Here is an 18,284-nt window from a genome sequence, read left to right as displayed (position 1 = left end):
ATCCAGTCTATGGTGTTGTGGGCCCACAGTTCAGTCTGGGACCGTGATCAGATCACGCTGGCGGGTAGCTCTGGGCTGCGACCAAGCGCCTGGCAGAAAGGGGATCTCTTCCGCGGTTTAGCCGGGTGAGTTAAAGCTGATTGAATCCCCCACCGTGGGGTGTCCTCTCACCTGTGAAACACAATCACTTGTGTTTTATGGCCGCGAGTTCCGATTGCTGGTCACTGTGTCAATCCTGCTGTGCTGCTCCTCAGAATGAGAGTCCTCCCGGCGCCGCCATCTTGCCCCTGGCTTGGGTTAAAATTTTGATGGGGATTGTATTATAGATTGCTTTTGGTAAGGTAGCCATTTTTTATACTTTTTAAATTTATTTTTTAATTTGTTACAATTTATTCACTTTATATCCCAGCTGTACTCACCTCCCTAGGCCCCTACCAATTCTACCCTCCCTCTCTTTTGTCCTTCCATGCCCCTCCCCAGTCCACTGATGGGGAGGTCCTCCTCCCCTTCCCTCTGACCCTAACCTATCAGGTCTCACCCGGACTGGCTGCTTTGTCTTCCTCTGTGCCCTGATAAGGCTCCAACCCACCCTCATGGGGAGGGTGATAAAAGAGCCTGCCATCGAGTTGATGTCAGAGACAGCTCCTGTTCCCCTTACTAGAGACCCACTTGGACACTGAACTGTTGTGGGCTATATCTATGCAGGAGTTCTACATTAGCTCCGTGAATAGACCTTGGTTGGAGTATCAGTCTCAGAAAATATCCCTGGCCCCAGATATTTTGGTTCTGTTGCCCTCCTTGTGGAACTCCTGTCCCCTCCAGGTCTACCTATTTCCCCCTTCTTTCATAAGATTCCCTGTACGCTGACCAAGGTTTGGCCATGAGTTTCAGTGTCTGCTCCATACCCTGCTGGATAGAGTCTTTCAGAGGCCCTCTGTGGTAGGATCCTGTCCTGTTCCTGTTTTTTTTTTTCCCTATCCCAATGTCTATACTATTTGCCTTTCTAAATGAGGACTGATCATCTCACCCAGGGTCTTCTTTCTTGATTAGCTTCTTTAAGTGTACAGATTTTAATGTGTTTATCCTATATTATATTTATAATATCCATTTATAAGTGAGTATATACCTTGTGTGTTCTTCTGCTTCTGGGATACCTCACTCAGGATGATCTTTTCTAGTCCTACTATTTGCCAGAAAAATTTCATGATTTTCTTGTTTTTAATTGCTGAGTAGTATTCAATTGTGTAAATGTACCACCATTTTTTTAATCCATTCCTCTGTTAAGGGACATCTGGGTTGTTTCTAGATTCTGGCTATTACAAATAAAGCTGCTACAATCATGGTTGAGCTAATTCCCTTGTTACATACTTGAGTATCTTTTGGATATATGCCTAGGCGTGGTATAGCTGAATCCTGAAGTAGCACTATCCCTAATTTTCTGAGAAAGCACCAGATTGATTTCCAAAGTAGTTGTATAAGTTTAAGTTCCCACTAGCAGTGGAGGAGGGTCCCCCTTTCTTCGCATCCACTCCAGCATATATTATTTCTTGAGTTTTTGATCTTAGCCATTCTGATGGGTATAAGGTGAAATCTCAAGGTCCTTTTCATTTGCATTTCCCTGTTGACTAAGCATTTCTCTGCCATTCGATATTCCTCTATTGAGAATCTCTGTTTAGCTCTGTGTCCCACTCTTTAATTGGTTAGTTGATTTGTTGCTGTTTAACTTCTTGAGTTCTTTGTATATTTTGGATATTAACCCTCTGTCACATACAGGGGTGGCAAAGATCCTTTCACAGTCTGTATGCACTCATTTTGTTCTGATGACAGTGTCCTTTGTTTTACAGAAGCTTTTCTGTTTCATATGGTCCCAAACATTGATTGTTCATCTTAGAGCCTGTGCTGTTTGTGTTCTGTGTTCTGTTCAGGAAGCTGTCTCCTGTGCCAATGAGTTTTAGGCTCTTCTCCAATTTTCCCCTGAAATATTTAGTGTGTCCGGTTTTATGTTGTGGTCTTTGATCTACTTGGACTTTAGTTTTATGCGGGGTGATAAATATGGATCTAATTGCATTTTTCTGCATGTAGACATCCATTTATCCATTTAGACAAGCACCAAAAATTTTTTGAAGATGCTGTCTTTTTTCCAATGGATGGTTTTAGCTTTTTTTTTTTTTTTTGTCAAAATCAAGTATCTGTAAATGTGTGGGTTTATTTACCTTGGCATTTCTTCGAAGAAGATAACAGAAGATAGGAAGATTTCCCATGCTCTTGGATCTATAGGATTAACATAGTGAAAATATCCATACTGCCAAAAGCAATCTACAGATTCAATGCAGTTACCGTCAAAATACCAACAAAATTCTTTACAAACCTTGAAAGAATAATTCTCAATTTCATATGGAAAAACAAAAAACCCAGGATTGCTAAAACAATCCTGTACATCAACAGATTATCTGGAGGTACCTCCATTCTTGATCTCAAGCTGAACTAGAGAGCAATAGTAATAAAATCTGCATGATACTGGCATAGAAACAGAATGGTGGATCAATGGAATCAAATAGAAGACTCAGAAATAAACCCACACAGCTACAGATAGTTGATTTTTGACTATGAAGTTCTTATTATACAGGTCTTTTACTTGCTTGGTTGAACTTACGCCAAGATATTCTATATCATTTGTGAGTATTGTGAAGCAGGTTGTTTCACTAATTTCTTTCTCATCCTATTTATCATTTGTATATAGAAGGGTTATTGCTTTTTTTCTCTTTTTCTTTTTTCTTTCTTTCTTTTTTATTTTTTTTTTAAGTTAAGCTTCTACCCAGCCACTTTGATGAAGGTTTTTATTATCTGTCATAGGAGTTCGCTCATAGATTTGGGGGATCCATATCATAACAATGAAAATAGTTTTAATTTAACTTCTTCCTTTTCAATTTGTATCCCCCTGATGTCTTTTAGTTATCTTACTTCTCTAGCTAGAACTTCAAGTACTATATTAAATTAATATGGGGTGGAAGTGGTCAACCTTGTCTTGTTCCTGATTTTAGTGGAATTGCATTGAGTTTCTCTCCATTGAATTTGATGTTAGCCATTGGCTCTCTGTATATTTTATTATGATGATGATGATGATGATGATGATGATGATGATGATGATGTTAGGTATGAAGGAATACTGGATTTTATCAAAGGTATTTTCTGGCATCTAAGGAGATGATCATGTGGGTTTTCTTGTCTGTTTTTGTTTATATGATGAATTACATTTTTGAATGTTGAACCATCCCTGTATCTCTGGAATGAAACCTACATGATCATGGTGGATGATGTTTTGGATGTGTTCTTGTATTTGATTTGTGAAAATTTTATTGAGTATGTTAACATGAGAGAAACTGGTCTGTAATTCTCTTTGTTCAATCATTATGTGGGTTGGTAGTCAGGTATTTATGGTCTCATAAAGTGAATTGGCAATGTTTCTTAAGTTTGTCTATTATGGAATACATTGAGGAGTATTAGTATTAGGGTTTCTTTTTCAAAGTATGAGAATTTTATTCTAAAACAATCTGTCCCTGGGCTTGTTGTTGTTGTTGTTGGGGACTTTTAATGACTGCTTCTATTTCCTTAGGGTTTATTGGTCTATTTCAATTGTTTATCTGATCTTGATTTAATTTTGGTAAGTGATACCTATTAAAAAATTTTCCATTTCTTTGAGATCTTTTAAAGTTTTGTGGAGTACAGATTTTTGAAGTATGATCTAATGATCCTTTGAATTTTCTTCGGATCTATTGTTTTAACCCCATTTCATTTTTGTTTTTGTTAATTTGGGGCATTCTTTCTCTGTCTTTTAGTTTGGATAAGGGTTTGTCAGTCTTGTTTATTTTCTTAAAGAACTAACTCTTTGTTTCATTGGTTCTTTGTATAGTCTCTTTGTTTCTATTTTATTGATTTCAATCCTGATTTTGGTTCTCTTCTGGTACCTACTCCTCTTGGATATACTTGCTTCTTTTTTTTTTTTTTTTTCTAGAGCTTTCTGGTGTGTTTTTAAATTTCTAGTATGAGATTAATTTCTCTATAAAGGCACTTATTGCTGAGAACTATCCTCTTAATATTGCTTTCATTGTGCCCCATAAATTTGTATCTTCTACACATAAAATTCTTTCTTCCATCTCTAGTATTCTGTTGGTGATGTTTGTATCTGTAGTTCCCTCAACTTGTGATTTATTTAAATGTTTCTATTTCCATTTTTAGGTCTTACCATGTTTAATCATTTCCTTCATCTGTTTGTGTGTTCCTAGATTTGTTTACGGGATTTGTTTATTTCCCTTTAAGTGCCTTTATTATCTTCATATGGATATTTTTAACAACATTTTCTTGTACTTTAGTGGTGTTAATATCCAGGGCTTACTGTCATAGGATAGCTGTGTTCTGGTGCTGCCATATTGCTCTTGCTGTTGTTGATTGTGTTCTTATGCTGCCCTCTAGTTATCTGCGTTTGGGGTCATTATATTTTTAGGGGCTGATATCTGATGTTGTCTTTGTTGGATTGATTTATTTGATTTGTTTTGTTTTTGCTTTTTATGTTTTCCCTTGCTTTCTGTTCTACTCATCTGCATAGTCCGTGTTTCTGGTGACCAACAAGACTTCAGGTCCAGTAGTGTGTCTCAACTGGGGTTTTGGTGTTCTGTGTGACCTCTGGGATTTTGGGTGTTTGTGTTGCCTCTGGGGTTCTGGAGTTCTGTGAACTAGAATGGCCCTGGGGTTTGGGATAGCAGTGTGGCCTCTGGAGTTCGAAGTACCTGGAGTCTAATGCCAGAGCTCTGGGCCAGAATATGCGGCTGAAGGAAGCTGGGACAGGGATTTCCAGTATTCGCATGGCCTCCAGTAGAGTGGGAGTCCTTTCTAGGGTTGTGGGATGAGATATAGAGCCCAAGAGAGGGACTGCTATTATGGAGTGCTGGGCAGGGTATAAGGGGTATTAGTGAGAGGCAGTCTGTGTCTTACCTGGGAATCCTAGTATTAGTGTGGCCTGCAGTAGAGCAGGCATCTTCTGATGGAGTTATGAGCTGGAGTACACCAAACATATTGCTATGGAAGCAAAGACCTAACATTGAAGCTTTGCAAAGAGACAGTTTTATGTTACTAAAATAGTATCTAGTGTCTCTTGAGTTTGCAAAATATCATTTCACAGACAAAATAATTTGGTAATATGAGATAAGCATCATTAGGTAGATGAAATATCATTGATGAATATATAGATTTGAAAGTATAAATGCCATGTAATTTTGAAATATCTATAAAGTAAGAAAGGATATATAGGTATTAATCTTTCAGTGCCATATAAATATAAACATAAAATGATATCAGTTTGAAAACAGGTAGAAAATAAAACTGTTAGTCATCCAGGGATCATTCCATAATATAATAATTAAAGAAAGGCATACTAACATGTTTGGACTTTCGTTTTCTTCCTATGTTTCCTAATTCAGATTTATATTTTTGAAAACAATATCTACTATCAACCTGATATCAAGAGCAGTTCTTTGCGACTGACATCTTCAGGAAAAGAAGGAATTGTTTTTAATGGGATTGCTGACTGGTTATATGAAGGTGAGTTGGAAAATTCTAATTTCCAAAAGATAAAATAATATTTCTATACATAAAATCTCCAAAAAAAATCTGATCATTTTAGACCTTGCATGGCCTCCCCAGTTCTTGTCCCCATTTCTTTTTAAGACTGTCATGCTGTCTTATTGCATGGGCTTACATGCTGCCTGTATGTGGTCCCTATCTTCATATATACAACACATATGTTTTATGGTGAGTGGATAAGTGTGGGTACCAATGGATGCATTTACGTGTGCTCAGACTAGTCCAGTTTCAGTGCTGATAACACTTAACCAATAAAAGTAGATGGAATTAGATGCCGATATTTTTTCTTCTCTGTGGAGAGAAGACACAAACACCTAGTTGTTAAAAATTCCATGATGGACAGTGGAGTAAAAACTTGGTGGCTATGTAAAATGTCCTGCTGTTTCAAAGAAGCTGCGTTCACTTCCTAGCACTGGTATTAGGTGATTCACAACTGTCTGTAGCTCTAGCCCCAGTGGCTTCAATGTTATGGGTATCTGCACTTACACACACATTATTTTTTAATTAATTAATTGAGACAAGGTTTCATTGTGTAGCCCTGGCTGTCCTGCAACTCACACTGTATAATAGGCTGGCTTCTACCTCATCTGCCTCGCTTTCTGAGTGCTGGGATCAAAGACATGCACCGCCAATGCCTTGCTGTGCATTATTTAAAATAAACAATAAGGAGCTGAGGAGATGATTTATCACCTAAGGGCAATTAATACTGTTTCAAGGGAGCCATATTCAGGTTCTGGCCCACATGGTGACTCACAGCTGCCTTTAACTCAAATTATAGGAGATTTTAATCCCTTTTTCTAAACTCTGTAGGTTGCTGTATATATGTGGTATACATAAACTCATAAAAGCACACACTATATACATAAAAACTGCATGGTACTGGCATAGAAACAAAATGGTGAATCAATGGAACTGAACAGAAGACCCAGAAATAAACCCACACACTTATGGCCACCTGATTTTTGACAAAGATGCCAAAACCATACAATGGAAAAAAGGTAGCATCTTCAACAAATGGTGCTGGTCCAACTGGATGTCTACATTTAGAAAAATGAAAATAGATCCATACTTATCACCCTGCACAAAACTGAAGTCCAAGTGGATGAAAGACCTCAACATAAAACCAGACACATTAAATCGGCTAGAAAAAAAAGTGGGGAATACCCTAGAACTCATTGGTACAAGAGAAAACTTCCTGAACAGAACGCCAACAGCACAGGCTCTAAGAGCAACAATCAATAAATGGGACCTCATGAAATTGAAAATCTTCTGTAAAGCAAAGGACACCGTCATCAAAACAAAATGACTGCCTACAGATTGGGAAAGAATCATCACCAACCCTTTATCTGACAGAGGAATCATATCCAGTATATATAAAGAACTAAACAAGCTGAAAAGCAGCAAACCAAGTAATCCACTTAAAAAATGGGGAACACAGCTAAACAAAAAATTCTCTGTAGAGGAATATCGAATGGCAGAGAAGCACTTAAAGAAATGCTCAACCTCATTAGCCATTAGGGAAATGCAAATCAAAACAACCCTGAGATTTCACCTTACACCCATCAGAATGGCCAAGATGAAAAACTCAAGTGACAACACATGCTGGAGAGGTTGTGGAAAAAGGGGAACCCTCCTCCATTGCTGGTGGGAATGTAAACTGTTACATCCACTCTGGAAATCAATCTGGTGCTTTCTCAGACAACTAGGAATAACGCTTCCTCAAGATCCAGCCATACCACTCCTAGGCATATACCCAAATGAGGCTCAAGTACACAAAAAGGACATTTGCTCAACCATGTTTGTAGCAGCTTTATTTGTAATAGCCAGAAGCTGGAAACAGCCCAGATGCCCCTCAACTGAAGAATGGATGCAGAAACTGTGGTACATCTATACAATGGAATATTACTCAGCAATGAAAAATAAGGAAATCATGAAATTTGCAGGTAAATGGTGGGACCTGGAAAGGATCATCCTGAGTGAGTTGTCCCAGAAGCAAAAAGACACACACGGTATATACTCACTCATATAAACATACAACATAGAATAAACCCACTAAAATCTGTACATCTAAACATACTAAGCAAAAGAGAGGACCCTAACTAAAATGTTCAATCCCCATCCTGAAAGGGAAAGAGGATGGACATCAGAAGAAAAAGAAAAGAGGAAACAACCTAGGAACCTGCCACAGAGGGCTTCTGAAAGCCAGAAGAAGAAAACAGGAAACAACCTCGGAACCTGCCACAGAGGGCCTCTGAAAGCCTCTGCCATGCAGACTGTGAAAGCAGATGCTGAGCCTCATGGCCAAATGATGGGCAGAGTGAATGAAATTTTATGTAAGAAGTGGGAAATAGTAAGAGCTGGAGAGTACAGGAACTCCACAAGGAGAGCAACAGAACAAGAAAATTTGAACACAGGGAACTTCCCAGAGACTCATACTCCAACCAAGGACTATTCATGGAGATAACCTAGAACCCTGACAATGCATCCACTTCTGATGAGAACTGATAGACTAAGATCAGAAAGAAGGAGAGGAGGACCTCCAGAATCAGTGGACATGGGGAGGGGCATGCATGCAGAAAGGGGGGAAGGGTGGGACCGGGAGTGGAGGAGGGAGGGGCTTATGGGGGGATACAAAATGAATAAAGTGTAATTAATAAAAGTTAAATAAAAAAACAAATAAACAAACAAAAAAGCCTCTCACTTGTCAGAGGAATAAAAAAAATTAAATGAGTAAAAATTTAAAAATAGTAAAACTAAATTTGATTTTGTTCCTTCTCATCAGAGACTTCCTATCATGTTTTAATAATTATTACATAGAGATAAAAATAGAGTCTAATTTATGATTTTTTATACTGTTAAATCAAATTTTAATAATGGCTGAGAGTGTAATATATTAGGTGAAGAAAGCCTCTGTCCAGTTTTGATCATAATCTTTGGCTGGCTGTATTCTAAGACTGAAAGATAAGGCCTGTCTTTAACACCCAGGCTTACAACTGTTCAACCTAGCGTGGCAAACTATGTCAATATTTAAAGTGAATCAGTATACTTGCTTGAAAATATAAACTAAGAACAATTGAGAAAATCAATTTCATGCCTCATGTTTGCAAGTACAGATGCTCTTGTCTGTATTTGATCATTTTTTCACTTAGAGAATTCTTTATTATTTTCTGTAATCAAACCCTTGTAGGTAATACCTTACATAGTTAATACCTTATGTTAGCTCTGTACAAATGGGAGATTCTTAACATTTCTAGACCAATTTTGCTGCTAACTCTTGAACATGGCTGCCTCAACATGAGACCACAAACACTGTTTTCCAAAGTTGACAGTGTTGCTAAAGATACTAAATGTTCTAATTATACATAATTTACAAACAGTTTATATTCTCACATCTATATAAAAGACTAGTAATAAATATATTCTATACAGTAATATTTGTAACATTTTCAGGATTTTGGAATTTGCAGAAATGGTACATTTTCTTTAGCTTAAAAGTAAAAGGCAAAATAGTTATGAGATCATGAGGAGCCTCCCCTTCTATGAGGAGAAGGAAAGGGATGAAGAAGGGGAAGGTTGTTTGAGGGGAGAATGATGGCGGGGGGCTGTGAGCAGGATGTAAACTGAGTAAATAAATAAGTAAATAGAGAAAAAGTTATTTTAAAGAAAAAAATCTCAGTATATATAAATATTGAATTACCACTGTGGTCTCTGACACTACTATCCAGTGTGTGTGTGTGTGTGTGTGTGTGTGTGTACATGGTATACCATATATGTGGAAGTTAGAGGCACTTGTCAGATGCAGTTCTGTCTTTCTACCTTATGGAGTTCAGGGATGGAACACAGGCCGTCATCGTTGGTGGCAAGAAGCTTCACCTACTGAGCCATATCACCAGTCCAGACACTAGTGCTGCAGTTCCTGTCTCAGTGCTCTTCTGAGAAAACAACATTCTAGAGTTAGATAAGAGTAGACCGAAGCTCTGGTGAAGCAGGTGCTTCTACATAGCACCAAGCTCTCACAGGATAATTTGTATTCCCACAGTGTGGCACTGCTTTATGCTTTCAGTTCTATAATAAAAGAAAATCGTTCAAGCAACCACCCTTTATGTTCATGCACCTTCTTTCTCAATGGCCATTACTGTTAACCACCTGTTTTCTGGGAGTCCAGTGCCACTCTCATGTGCAAATGACCATGTCACCTTGAGAAGGCCTTCATTAAAGTATCTTGAAAGCTTGAGCTGTTTTACTGAGATATAGTCTTTCAGGTTTAGGTGCTTATGTCAGTTAGTTGAAGTCTTGATATTTGACAGTACATGTGCACACACACACATAAATACATACATATACATGCACACATACATTATATATGGGTGTGCATGTATGTATATATATATATATATATATTTGTTTCCATGTTCATATGAGCATCATGGAAAACTATTTTACAGGCAACACTATCTTGAGTAGTGAGAGCTGTTGAACAGTAGTGAGTACCAGCAATATTTACAGCATGAAAGAGTAAAAGAAAACAACAGAGAAACACTCACTGTTTTCTGAGAGTGGTAGAAGCTGAACCCAAGTTTTCTATTTCAAGGTTAAGTTACTAGAGATACTTAAGACTTCACAGACTGGGAAAACAGATAAAGAACAAGCCTCGCTACTTCAAGTATGCCAGAAGGCAGGAACGAAGGTATACCTTTGCCTGGAAAAAGCAGAAAGACCCTGATAGGACTCCTGTGTCCAAAACATCCTCAATACCACAGACTCTGAAAGATGAAGATGCTGTATTGAGCCCTTAAATCTTGGTTTTTAAAGAAGAAAGTTGTGAGTCTTAGCCCATCCCAGCATGTACAAAGCATTTTTCCAAGAAAGAAGGCCTCTAATTAGATATTGAAAGATTGAGGAACCTCAGAGCTCAGAGCTCAGTGGATAAGATGCTTGCCACAGAAGAAAGAGGACCTGATTTAGAAGCCCACAACTCATGAAAAGATAGATGTGGTAGCTTTAAGTTCTGTAGTTTTAGTGCTCCTAACAGAAGTGAGGCAGAGGCAAAAGAATCTCTGGAATTTGATGAGTCAGTTTGTGGTACTCAGGTATGACAAGTAAAGCCTTGTGTCAAACAAGGTAGAAGATAAGGATGGACACCTGAATTCCACAATTGTTTACTTATAGGGATGCATGCTAATGAATGCATGTGGGCTTATGCTGGCGTGTGCATGCACACACACACACACACACACACACACACACAAATGAACATGAGAAGGAAAGTCTAACCTGAGAAAACAGCTTGCAAAGATACAAAAGGCTTGATAGGTGTTTGTGCCTGGGGAGTTCATGCAATCTTAACAGCAATGGTATAAAAAAATAAAACAGGAGGAAGGCAGTAAGGAACAAAATTGGTAGTGAAATGTGACAGTGAGCTAGGACTTTGAATATTTTGTTACTTGTGTGTGGGAAATTGAGAGAAGTTGATCAAGTGGGGAGTGATAAGATTAGGTCTTCACAGAGACTGGTCATTTTGGTGATGGTGTAGAGCATGGATTGAGTTGTAAAAGTTTGTGAACAGCTATTTTATAAGACATTTTCTGTGTTCAGTCAGGAGATAATGAGTCATAAATGCAGGCTAAAGCAATTAGTGGGAAGGAAGATTCTAAAATCGATGAGGCAGTAGCACAGTTAGGTCTTAGTGGCTAAGCTGATGGGGGTGCATGAGGAAAGGCGAAGAAAGATTCTGTTGTTTGGTTTGGGTCACCAATGAATAGTGGCTGCTGACACAGTGAGAGAGCTGGGAGAAAGAACAGCAATCTCACGGAGGAGAAGAGTTAGTGTTAGTGTAGACATTTCACAGCCTGTTGGCAGGCTACGATGGGTGACACATTCCGATATTTTTAAGCCAACAAGGTAAATCCTCAGTGGCACTTGTACAGATTTCTCTGCCTTTAACACAGACAGAGAGGACTGAGATGTTAGCTCTCTTTGAAAAAGTGCATGGAGATTGTAGCATTCTATTTGACTGAAATTCAAGAAGAAATATTAAGAAAAATTTTTGTATTTATCTATTTACTTATTTAGTAAGTGTGTGCATGTGTGTGTCTGTGTGTGTGTAAGACAACAATTTGTATGAGTTGTTTTTCTCCTACTATATATGTTCTGGAGACTGAACTTAGGTCCTCAGGCTTGGTGGTAAGTACTTTCACCAGCGGGACATCTCACCAGCCCCAAGTCTTTTTCTTAGTGTGATGACAAAACTCTCCCATTGGTGATGAAACGCTCTTGAATGGTTGCCTACCATGCACAAAACCTTTGGCTCAATTCCCAGCAACAGGTATATAGGACATGATGGTCATTGTCTATACTTGCAGCATCCTGGAGGTAGAGAAAGAAAGATCAGGTGTTCAAGGTCATCCTTGGCAACAAAGTGATTTCAAGGCAATTTAGGGATACATCAAACATTTATGAAAATGTTATAATAAAACCAAACATTATGATAATTAATACGCAAAATACAGATAAATAATATAGGTATAAATGTATATATCAACACCTGCAAATGAACTACAAACAAAATAACAAATTGTAAATCAGTGTAGCAACAAGTAAGATGATATTGAATATAAATAATAATAAAACAAACTATAAATATATTCATATAATGTGAATATATTATAAACAATATAAATAATAAATAAGCAGGTGAATACATAATTCTGAGTTGAGCACAGGTAGTGTGGTGGAATCCAGGAGGCCGCAAGCAAACAGATCATAGAGTCCTTTTTGCTGGCACTGTAGATTTGCAGAAGGGAATCCGCAATCTCCCGTCTGGTTAAACTGAATCTGCCGCTCAAGTTAAACTCTGTCCTGCCCCCTCCCGTGCCATAGCCAAAGGCTCTGAAGGCTGCTGTCCATGGGTTGGACAGTTCTCACTCCATTTCCAACAGGGATCCTATCACAATGGCCATTTCAGGGGCTGATCAGTGGAGTCAAGGCAATCACTGGTTTCTACAAGCTGGGCTTCCTGTTGTTCCTTGGTTCCCCCAAAGCACCCGCAGCTCCTACACTCCGACCTCATTTTCCCTACAGTGTACCAACTGTGGGGGTGGAAATAAAATGACTCACATTAAAGACAATGCAATGTTTTAAGCCAGATGGCATGGTGTACTTGGAAGGCTGAAACAGGAGAGTTGAACATAAATCAATCTCTGCTATAAAGTGAGTTTCAGCCCACACGAGCTACATAGTAACACCATGTCTCAAAAGAAAAGCAATGTGTTTTTATGACAAATTTTAAGTATGGGACATAATCTTTTTACTACTGGCCAACCTGTGAGCTGAGTCACCCAGAAGTTATGAAGTCCTTACATAGCTTTCAAAGAGTCATTTTTAGTCTGTTTGCTTCCGGTTTCAGAATCTTTCACCTCATAAGGAAAACACAAAGACAGAGTTCTAAAAGTTGGTATAATTCAAGAAATATGCAAAAAAATTAAAAAATATAAGACAATTTAAACTTTTGTATTGTTGGAAGTAAATCTAATGTTTCTCATATGCATCTCTGGATTTAACATGGGACTATAACTAAATATACTATGTCAAAGTTTGTTTTAAAGAACTTTTACATTGAAAAAAATAAGAAGAATATAAACAGTTGCCAAGTTCACAGCTTGAAATGGGGGAAGGGGAATAAGAGAGAATGGGGTATTATGAGAAAAAGGAAGTAATATATAGCACTGTGTAATATCTGCAACCATAAAAATGAGAATTATATGTATTTAATGTATTAGAGAAAAATTTCTGGTACTTTATAATATTTTGGGGAGACAGGAATCTGAAAACATGTTTCAGTGATAAAGAGTGCTTGCTGTTCCTCCAGAGAACCTGAGTTTGTATCATGTAGCTTCCAATTGCCTGTAATCCCAGCTCCAGAGGTTCCCATGTCCTTTTCTGGTCTATGTGAGTACCTCCACTCATGACACACACACACACACACACACACACACACATTTTAAAGTAAGGAAAATATTTAGTTATATGGAATAAGGAAATTAATGATGTGTAAATTATTTATCATGTGTTCAAGGGATCATTCTTTGAAATTCAACCCACAGCCATTAAATGCATTTATCTGTCACAAGTGCCCATAATACTACAATGGTGAACAATGTCGTCTGTATTGGAAATTGTTACAATGAAGTAAACTGACAAACCATGAACAGCTGTTACTTAAAAAAAATCCTTCTAGTCATGGTAGTCAGAAGTATGAACAAAAGTTAGGTCAGCTTATTAAATAGATTTGCAAGTAGAGCTCAGTATGATGGCTTGGAGGGGTTTAAGGTGTTCCATAGATGAAACAATGGTCCTTGCTTTCATCTGAAAGAACAGCAAAAAGAAAGAAAGAAAAAATAAGGTATGAATAATATCCTTTTCACACACTGTTATGTCTATTTCATTAAATGAGAACAATATAACATACCTATGTTTTTTTGCTACATATTACCATTCTCTTGGAAATGTATTTCTCATCAGTTTATCAAACACTGAACATTTGCTGACTGCCAGTGAAAATAGAAATAGAAAATAAGACAAAGTAAACCTACGTGGATAGAGGCGTGGAAGATAGAGAGAGATGGGTTCATGAACAATGTGGGTTCTCTGTGGATTCTGAAGCAGCTTGTAGATCCACCGGTACACCACTGGAGACCTTCAAGCCAAGTAATACTGCAAAAGATAATTTGGAAAGAAGGAAGTGGGAAGGGTGTAAAGATCGACAATTCCCACAAGAATATTGACAGTGATATGAAAAACAAAACACAACAGTGGTGTCCAGGAAATAATTGTGTCTGTCTAAATTAATTACAGGTGGATAAAAAAACAAGTTGCTTTAAGCCTGTTATTCTGAATGTAATGACTGTAATTAGCTAGATTTTGGGAACACTTTATGTTTGTGGCTGTGTTTTCTTAATTGTAGTGATTTTTTTTTTAAAAAAAAAAAGCCTATATGTGGTACAAACTCCATCTGCTCTACAGTGAAATTCTCTAAATCATAGAAATATTTTTTAAAGAGCCAAAACTACACTGAATTAAAACACACTGTGATTTGCTTAAAAATTTGCTTGTAAATAATATAATACACTTAGCTTGGGGAGCCATGATCCTTAAATAAATGCCCTGTTAGTTGCAATTAAAGAAATGGTACCTTTTTTAGAATGACTGTTGAGGAAATTATGTGAATCCTTTCTTTCCATCTACCACAGTTGAGACAAGATATCTACTCTTCACTACCTCTGCATACAACCCAAAAAACGCAGGGATTTTCTTCTCTCCTCCTCTCATCTCCCTATACAAGATCTAGAATTACTGATGTCATGGCAAACATTTCTGGCTTTTTACTTGCTTTCTGAGGATCTATACTCAAGTCCTCAAAGTTGCATCAGAAGTACTTAATTTACTGAGCTGTCAAGTTTTTTGTTTGGTTGGTTGGTTTTCAAGTATCAACATCATGGAACAAAGATATATTTGCTAAACGCCTGATGTTTATTTTTATACTAAAAATATACTTAATTTTGGGAAGATAAACTATATTATCAAATCAAGTAAAGTGACTATATTTTTGTTAGTTTTTTTGTTTTCCTTCTATTTTGTTTTTCCATTAAAATGAGCTCAAAGTGATTACAAGAGAAATTTCAGTTTCTAATTCAGTGGAATGGACTTGTTAATATGTTCCAGTTGGAGTCATTATTCCTTCAGGCAGTAAAACTTCTAAGCTAACCATCCTCATAATTAGGAAACATACTATCCCCTGGGTTAGTGGTGTCACAGTGACAGGACGTTACCATTTTCACCCCTCGTTTACTTGTCTGGTGCTGTTAAATAGAAAAAAAAAAAAAACTGCAATATTTCTGCAGCACAAATGAGCCCATGCACTCACCATTTCAGAACACTAGATTCTGACAGTGAGTGACCATGTGGCCCTCCTCCTGTTGTACATGCTCACCTGTTTAGAGCCTCTACAGCAGAGGTCATTATGAAGAGAGACAGATGTTTGGTGAGATGTTTATATAGCTGTGTCCACATGCCTGTAGACCACAAGTGCAGTCTTCTCCTAGACACAGAAGCGGCTCCATTGAATGGAAGGGCTTCTCCGCAATCATTCTGCTACCAAATAGCTGGCTAGTCAACCGGGTGCCAGTCAGTATCTTAACATGCAAGGTGGGAGCTGAGGGCTATCTAATGCACTAGAGGCTACATTGCCTATGTGATTATTGATAAAGACTTTGATTAAGGGTGTGGTCTATTGAAATTACATGACATTATCATCCACATAAATATATTTGCATACATTTGGTTTTTCTGATATGGCTTCCTAAATTTCTCCTCCTCTAAATTTCAAGTCTTATTCTTTTCATATGTCTGATGAAGTAGAAATTTCCTACTTACTGTATACATGCCAAAGCTTGTTCCAAACACATGGACATACTTTGTTCAAAATTCTTCCATGTTGAAGTATCTGCTAATTAATATAATTCAGTTCCCTTCCTGAGTGGAATATAGTGTAGCTTTGATCTAGTCCCAGCTTCCTCTTGTGCACCATGCTCAGGGACCTGCCTATACTTCAAACCTGCATCCATTCCTAACATGTTTAGAAACACGACTTGGGCCACAGATATGAAAGGAAGGAGTGGGGCAGATCAGAGATTGCAGTAGTGTAGAGAGCCCATGTTGGCCTCAGGCTGAGCTCCTCACATAAAATATAGACTTCCATTTTATATTGCATCGATGCTGTGTACATTAAGTGGATCAGTTCATCATGGAAAGTTTGGGTTGCATTGTCATAGTAATTGGTTAATATTCAACCATTACGGGGCTTTCATGGTTCTTGGCTCTTTTTTCCCCACTACAAAAGAAAAGGACTATTCCACTGATTCTATGGGACCTTTTATTCTGATTGTATGTTCACATCCTGAGCCTCTCTTTTTTTTTTCCTATGACATTTCTCTAGGGATTTAGAAGAACCTTGTCAACCATAGTTTACAAACTATATTATCAATATTATTTTTGTCATAATCAGGTGACCCAAGTATTTGTTTTTCTATACCTTTTGCCTCTACCTACATGGTGCTCCAGGTCACTACTTATGACAGTTGATTCACAACTACATTTCTTTCTATGGATCACTATATTTTATTTCCTTCCTGGGGAAAAACAATTATTACAACACACACACACAAGCAAACTACCAAGTATTCTCAAAGAATCTGAATCGGAAGGTGTATTTACTGAATCTCTTTTCTAGTATTAATCATTGTTTCTGGGTACCTAGAGGAAAGACTTGACTTATTTGGTAAAATGAGTTGAAGATATTTCATAAACAAAGAGACAGTTTACTGAGGTAAAGACATGGGAAGCTACAGAAGAACCTGCTATAATCTAACCTAAAAGCAGCCAAACCCTCATTTTCATTATGAGCATAGTAATGAGCTTTTTCCAGACATAGAGTCATGTAGTATAGACTCATGGACAGTAGTTGAAACATCATTTAAAGTTCACAGATGGCCTGAGGTGACATTGCAGGATGAAGCTGCGAAAATAAATAACCCGATTTTACTCACTTCTTTCTAGTTGTCATTGTAAATACTGTAATGACCTCAGTGCAGGAGCCAGAGGGCATAATATGGAGACCTTTAATGTGGTTCCTGCAAATTAAATTCCTGACTCAGAATTATATAGTAGATCTCAGATTATATATTTTAAAAGTCTTTCTTTTTTGCAGTTAGTATGAATTTATTATTTATTATTTTTATATTAGTTACAGTTTATTAACTTTGTGTCCCAGCTGTATCCCGCTCCCTCATTCCCTCCCAATCCCACCCCCCTTGCCTCCCTCCCTCATCTCCTCCCTGCCCCTTTCCAAGACCACTGATAGGGGAGGACCTCCTCCTTTCATTCTATTTCCTTGGAGCTAAAAAGAGTGTAACAACTATAGAGTTAGCCCCTAACTTGTCTGATGAAAGAATGGGGAAAAAGTTGCATGGAAATATGCATGAATGACATCATGAGTGCTCAGGGCTTTGGCTGTATCTCACTCTTCATTCATTCTCTCAATTCTTTTTTTTTTCCAAATGATACTTTCATGTGTTGAATCCATACTACCTCAATCCTCAATGCTGATGCTTCATTCTATTCTTCCTTTTGTTCTGCTTTTCCTGGAATTCAAAAAGCAATTCATAATTTCTTGGAGAAATGGATAAAAGCTAGCATGCTGTCTACATAATATTAATGCACAATGAGGATTTCAAGGACAGATGTTTGTGGGTCACTGAGCCCACATCTCTACAGTCGATCTCAAATAACACTCATTTATTCTAGAGGAACTTCTGCATTCTCACATCGCCCACTGGTGGTCACCCGATGGAGAGAGACTTGCCTTCCTGATGATAAATGACTCCTTGGTGCCTAATATGGTTATACCCCGGTTTACTGGAGCACTGTACCCCAAAGCAAGGCAGTACCCATATCCCAAGGTAAGCAATGCGAGAGAGCTATTTGTTCCTTCTCTTTGCATCAGTAGCTTGATGGACAACATGCTTGATTCAAGAAAAAGTGCCTCTGAAAGGAGAGTTTCCTATGGGCAGACAAAGCCATCAATTCTAAAT

General features: G+C 37.8%; 1 protein-coding gene across 1 annotated transcript in view; it reads left to right on the top strand.

The window, feature by feature from the left end:
* Positions 1-18,284, top strand: part of Dpp10 (dipeptidyl peptidase like 10) — a 706,326-nt gene that overhangs the window by 588,572 nt on the left and 99,470 nt on the right. The window contains exons 8-9 of the mRNA XM_055601904.1: positions 5,475-5,595; positions 17,998-18,152. Of these exons, the coding sequence (XP_055457879.1) occupies positions 5,475-5,595; positions 17,998-18,152 (276 nt within the window). The remainder of the gene's footprint in view (positions 1-5,474; positions 5,596-17,997; positions 18,153-18,284) is intronic.

Source organism: Psammomys obesus, unplaced genomic scaffold, assembly GCF_907164565.1.
Source record: "Psammomys obesus unplaced genomic scaffold, mPsaObe1.curated_primary_1811, whole genome shotgun sequence".
Taxonomy (NCBI): domain Eukaryota; kingdom Metazoa; phylum Chordata; class Mammalia; order Rodentia; family Muridae; genus Psammomys; species Psammomys obesus.
The sequence above is the reverse complement of the archived record's forward strand: the minus strand, read 5'-3'. Positions and strand labels throughout refer to the sequence as shown.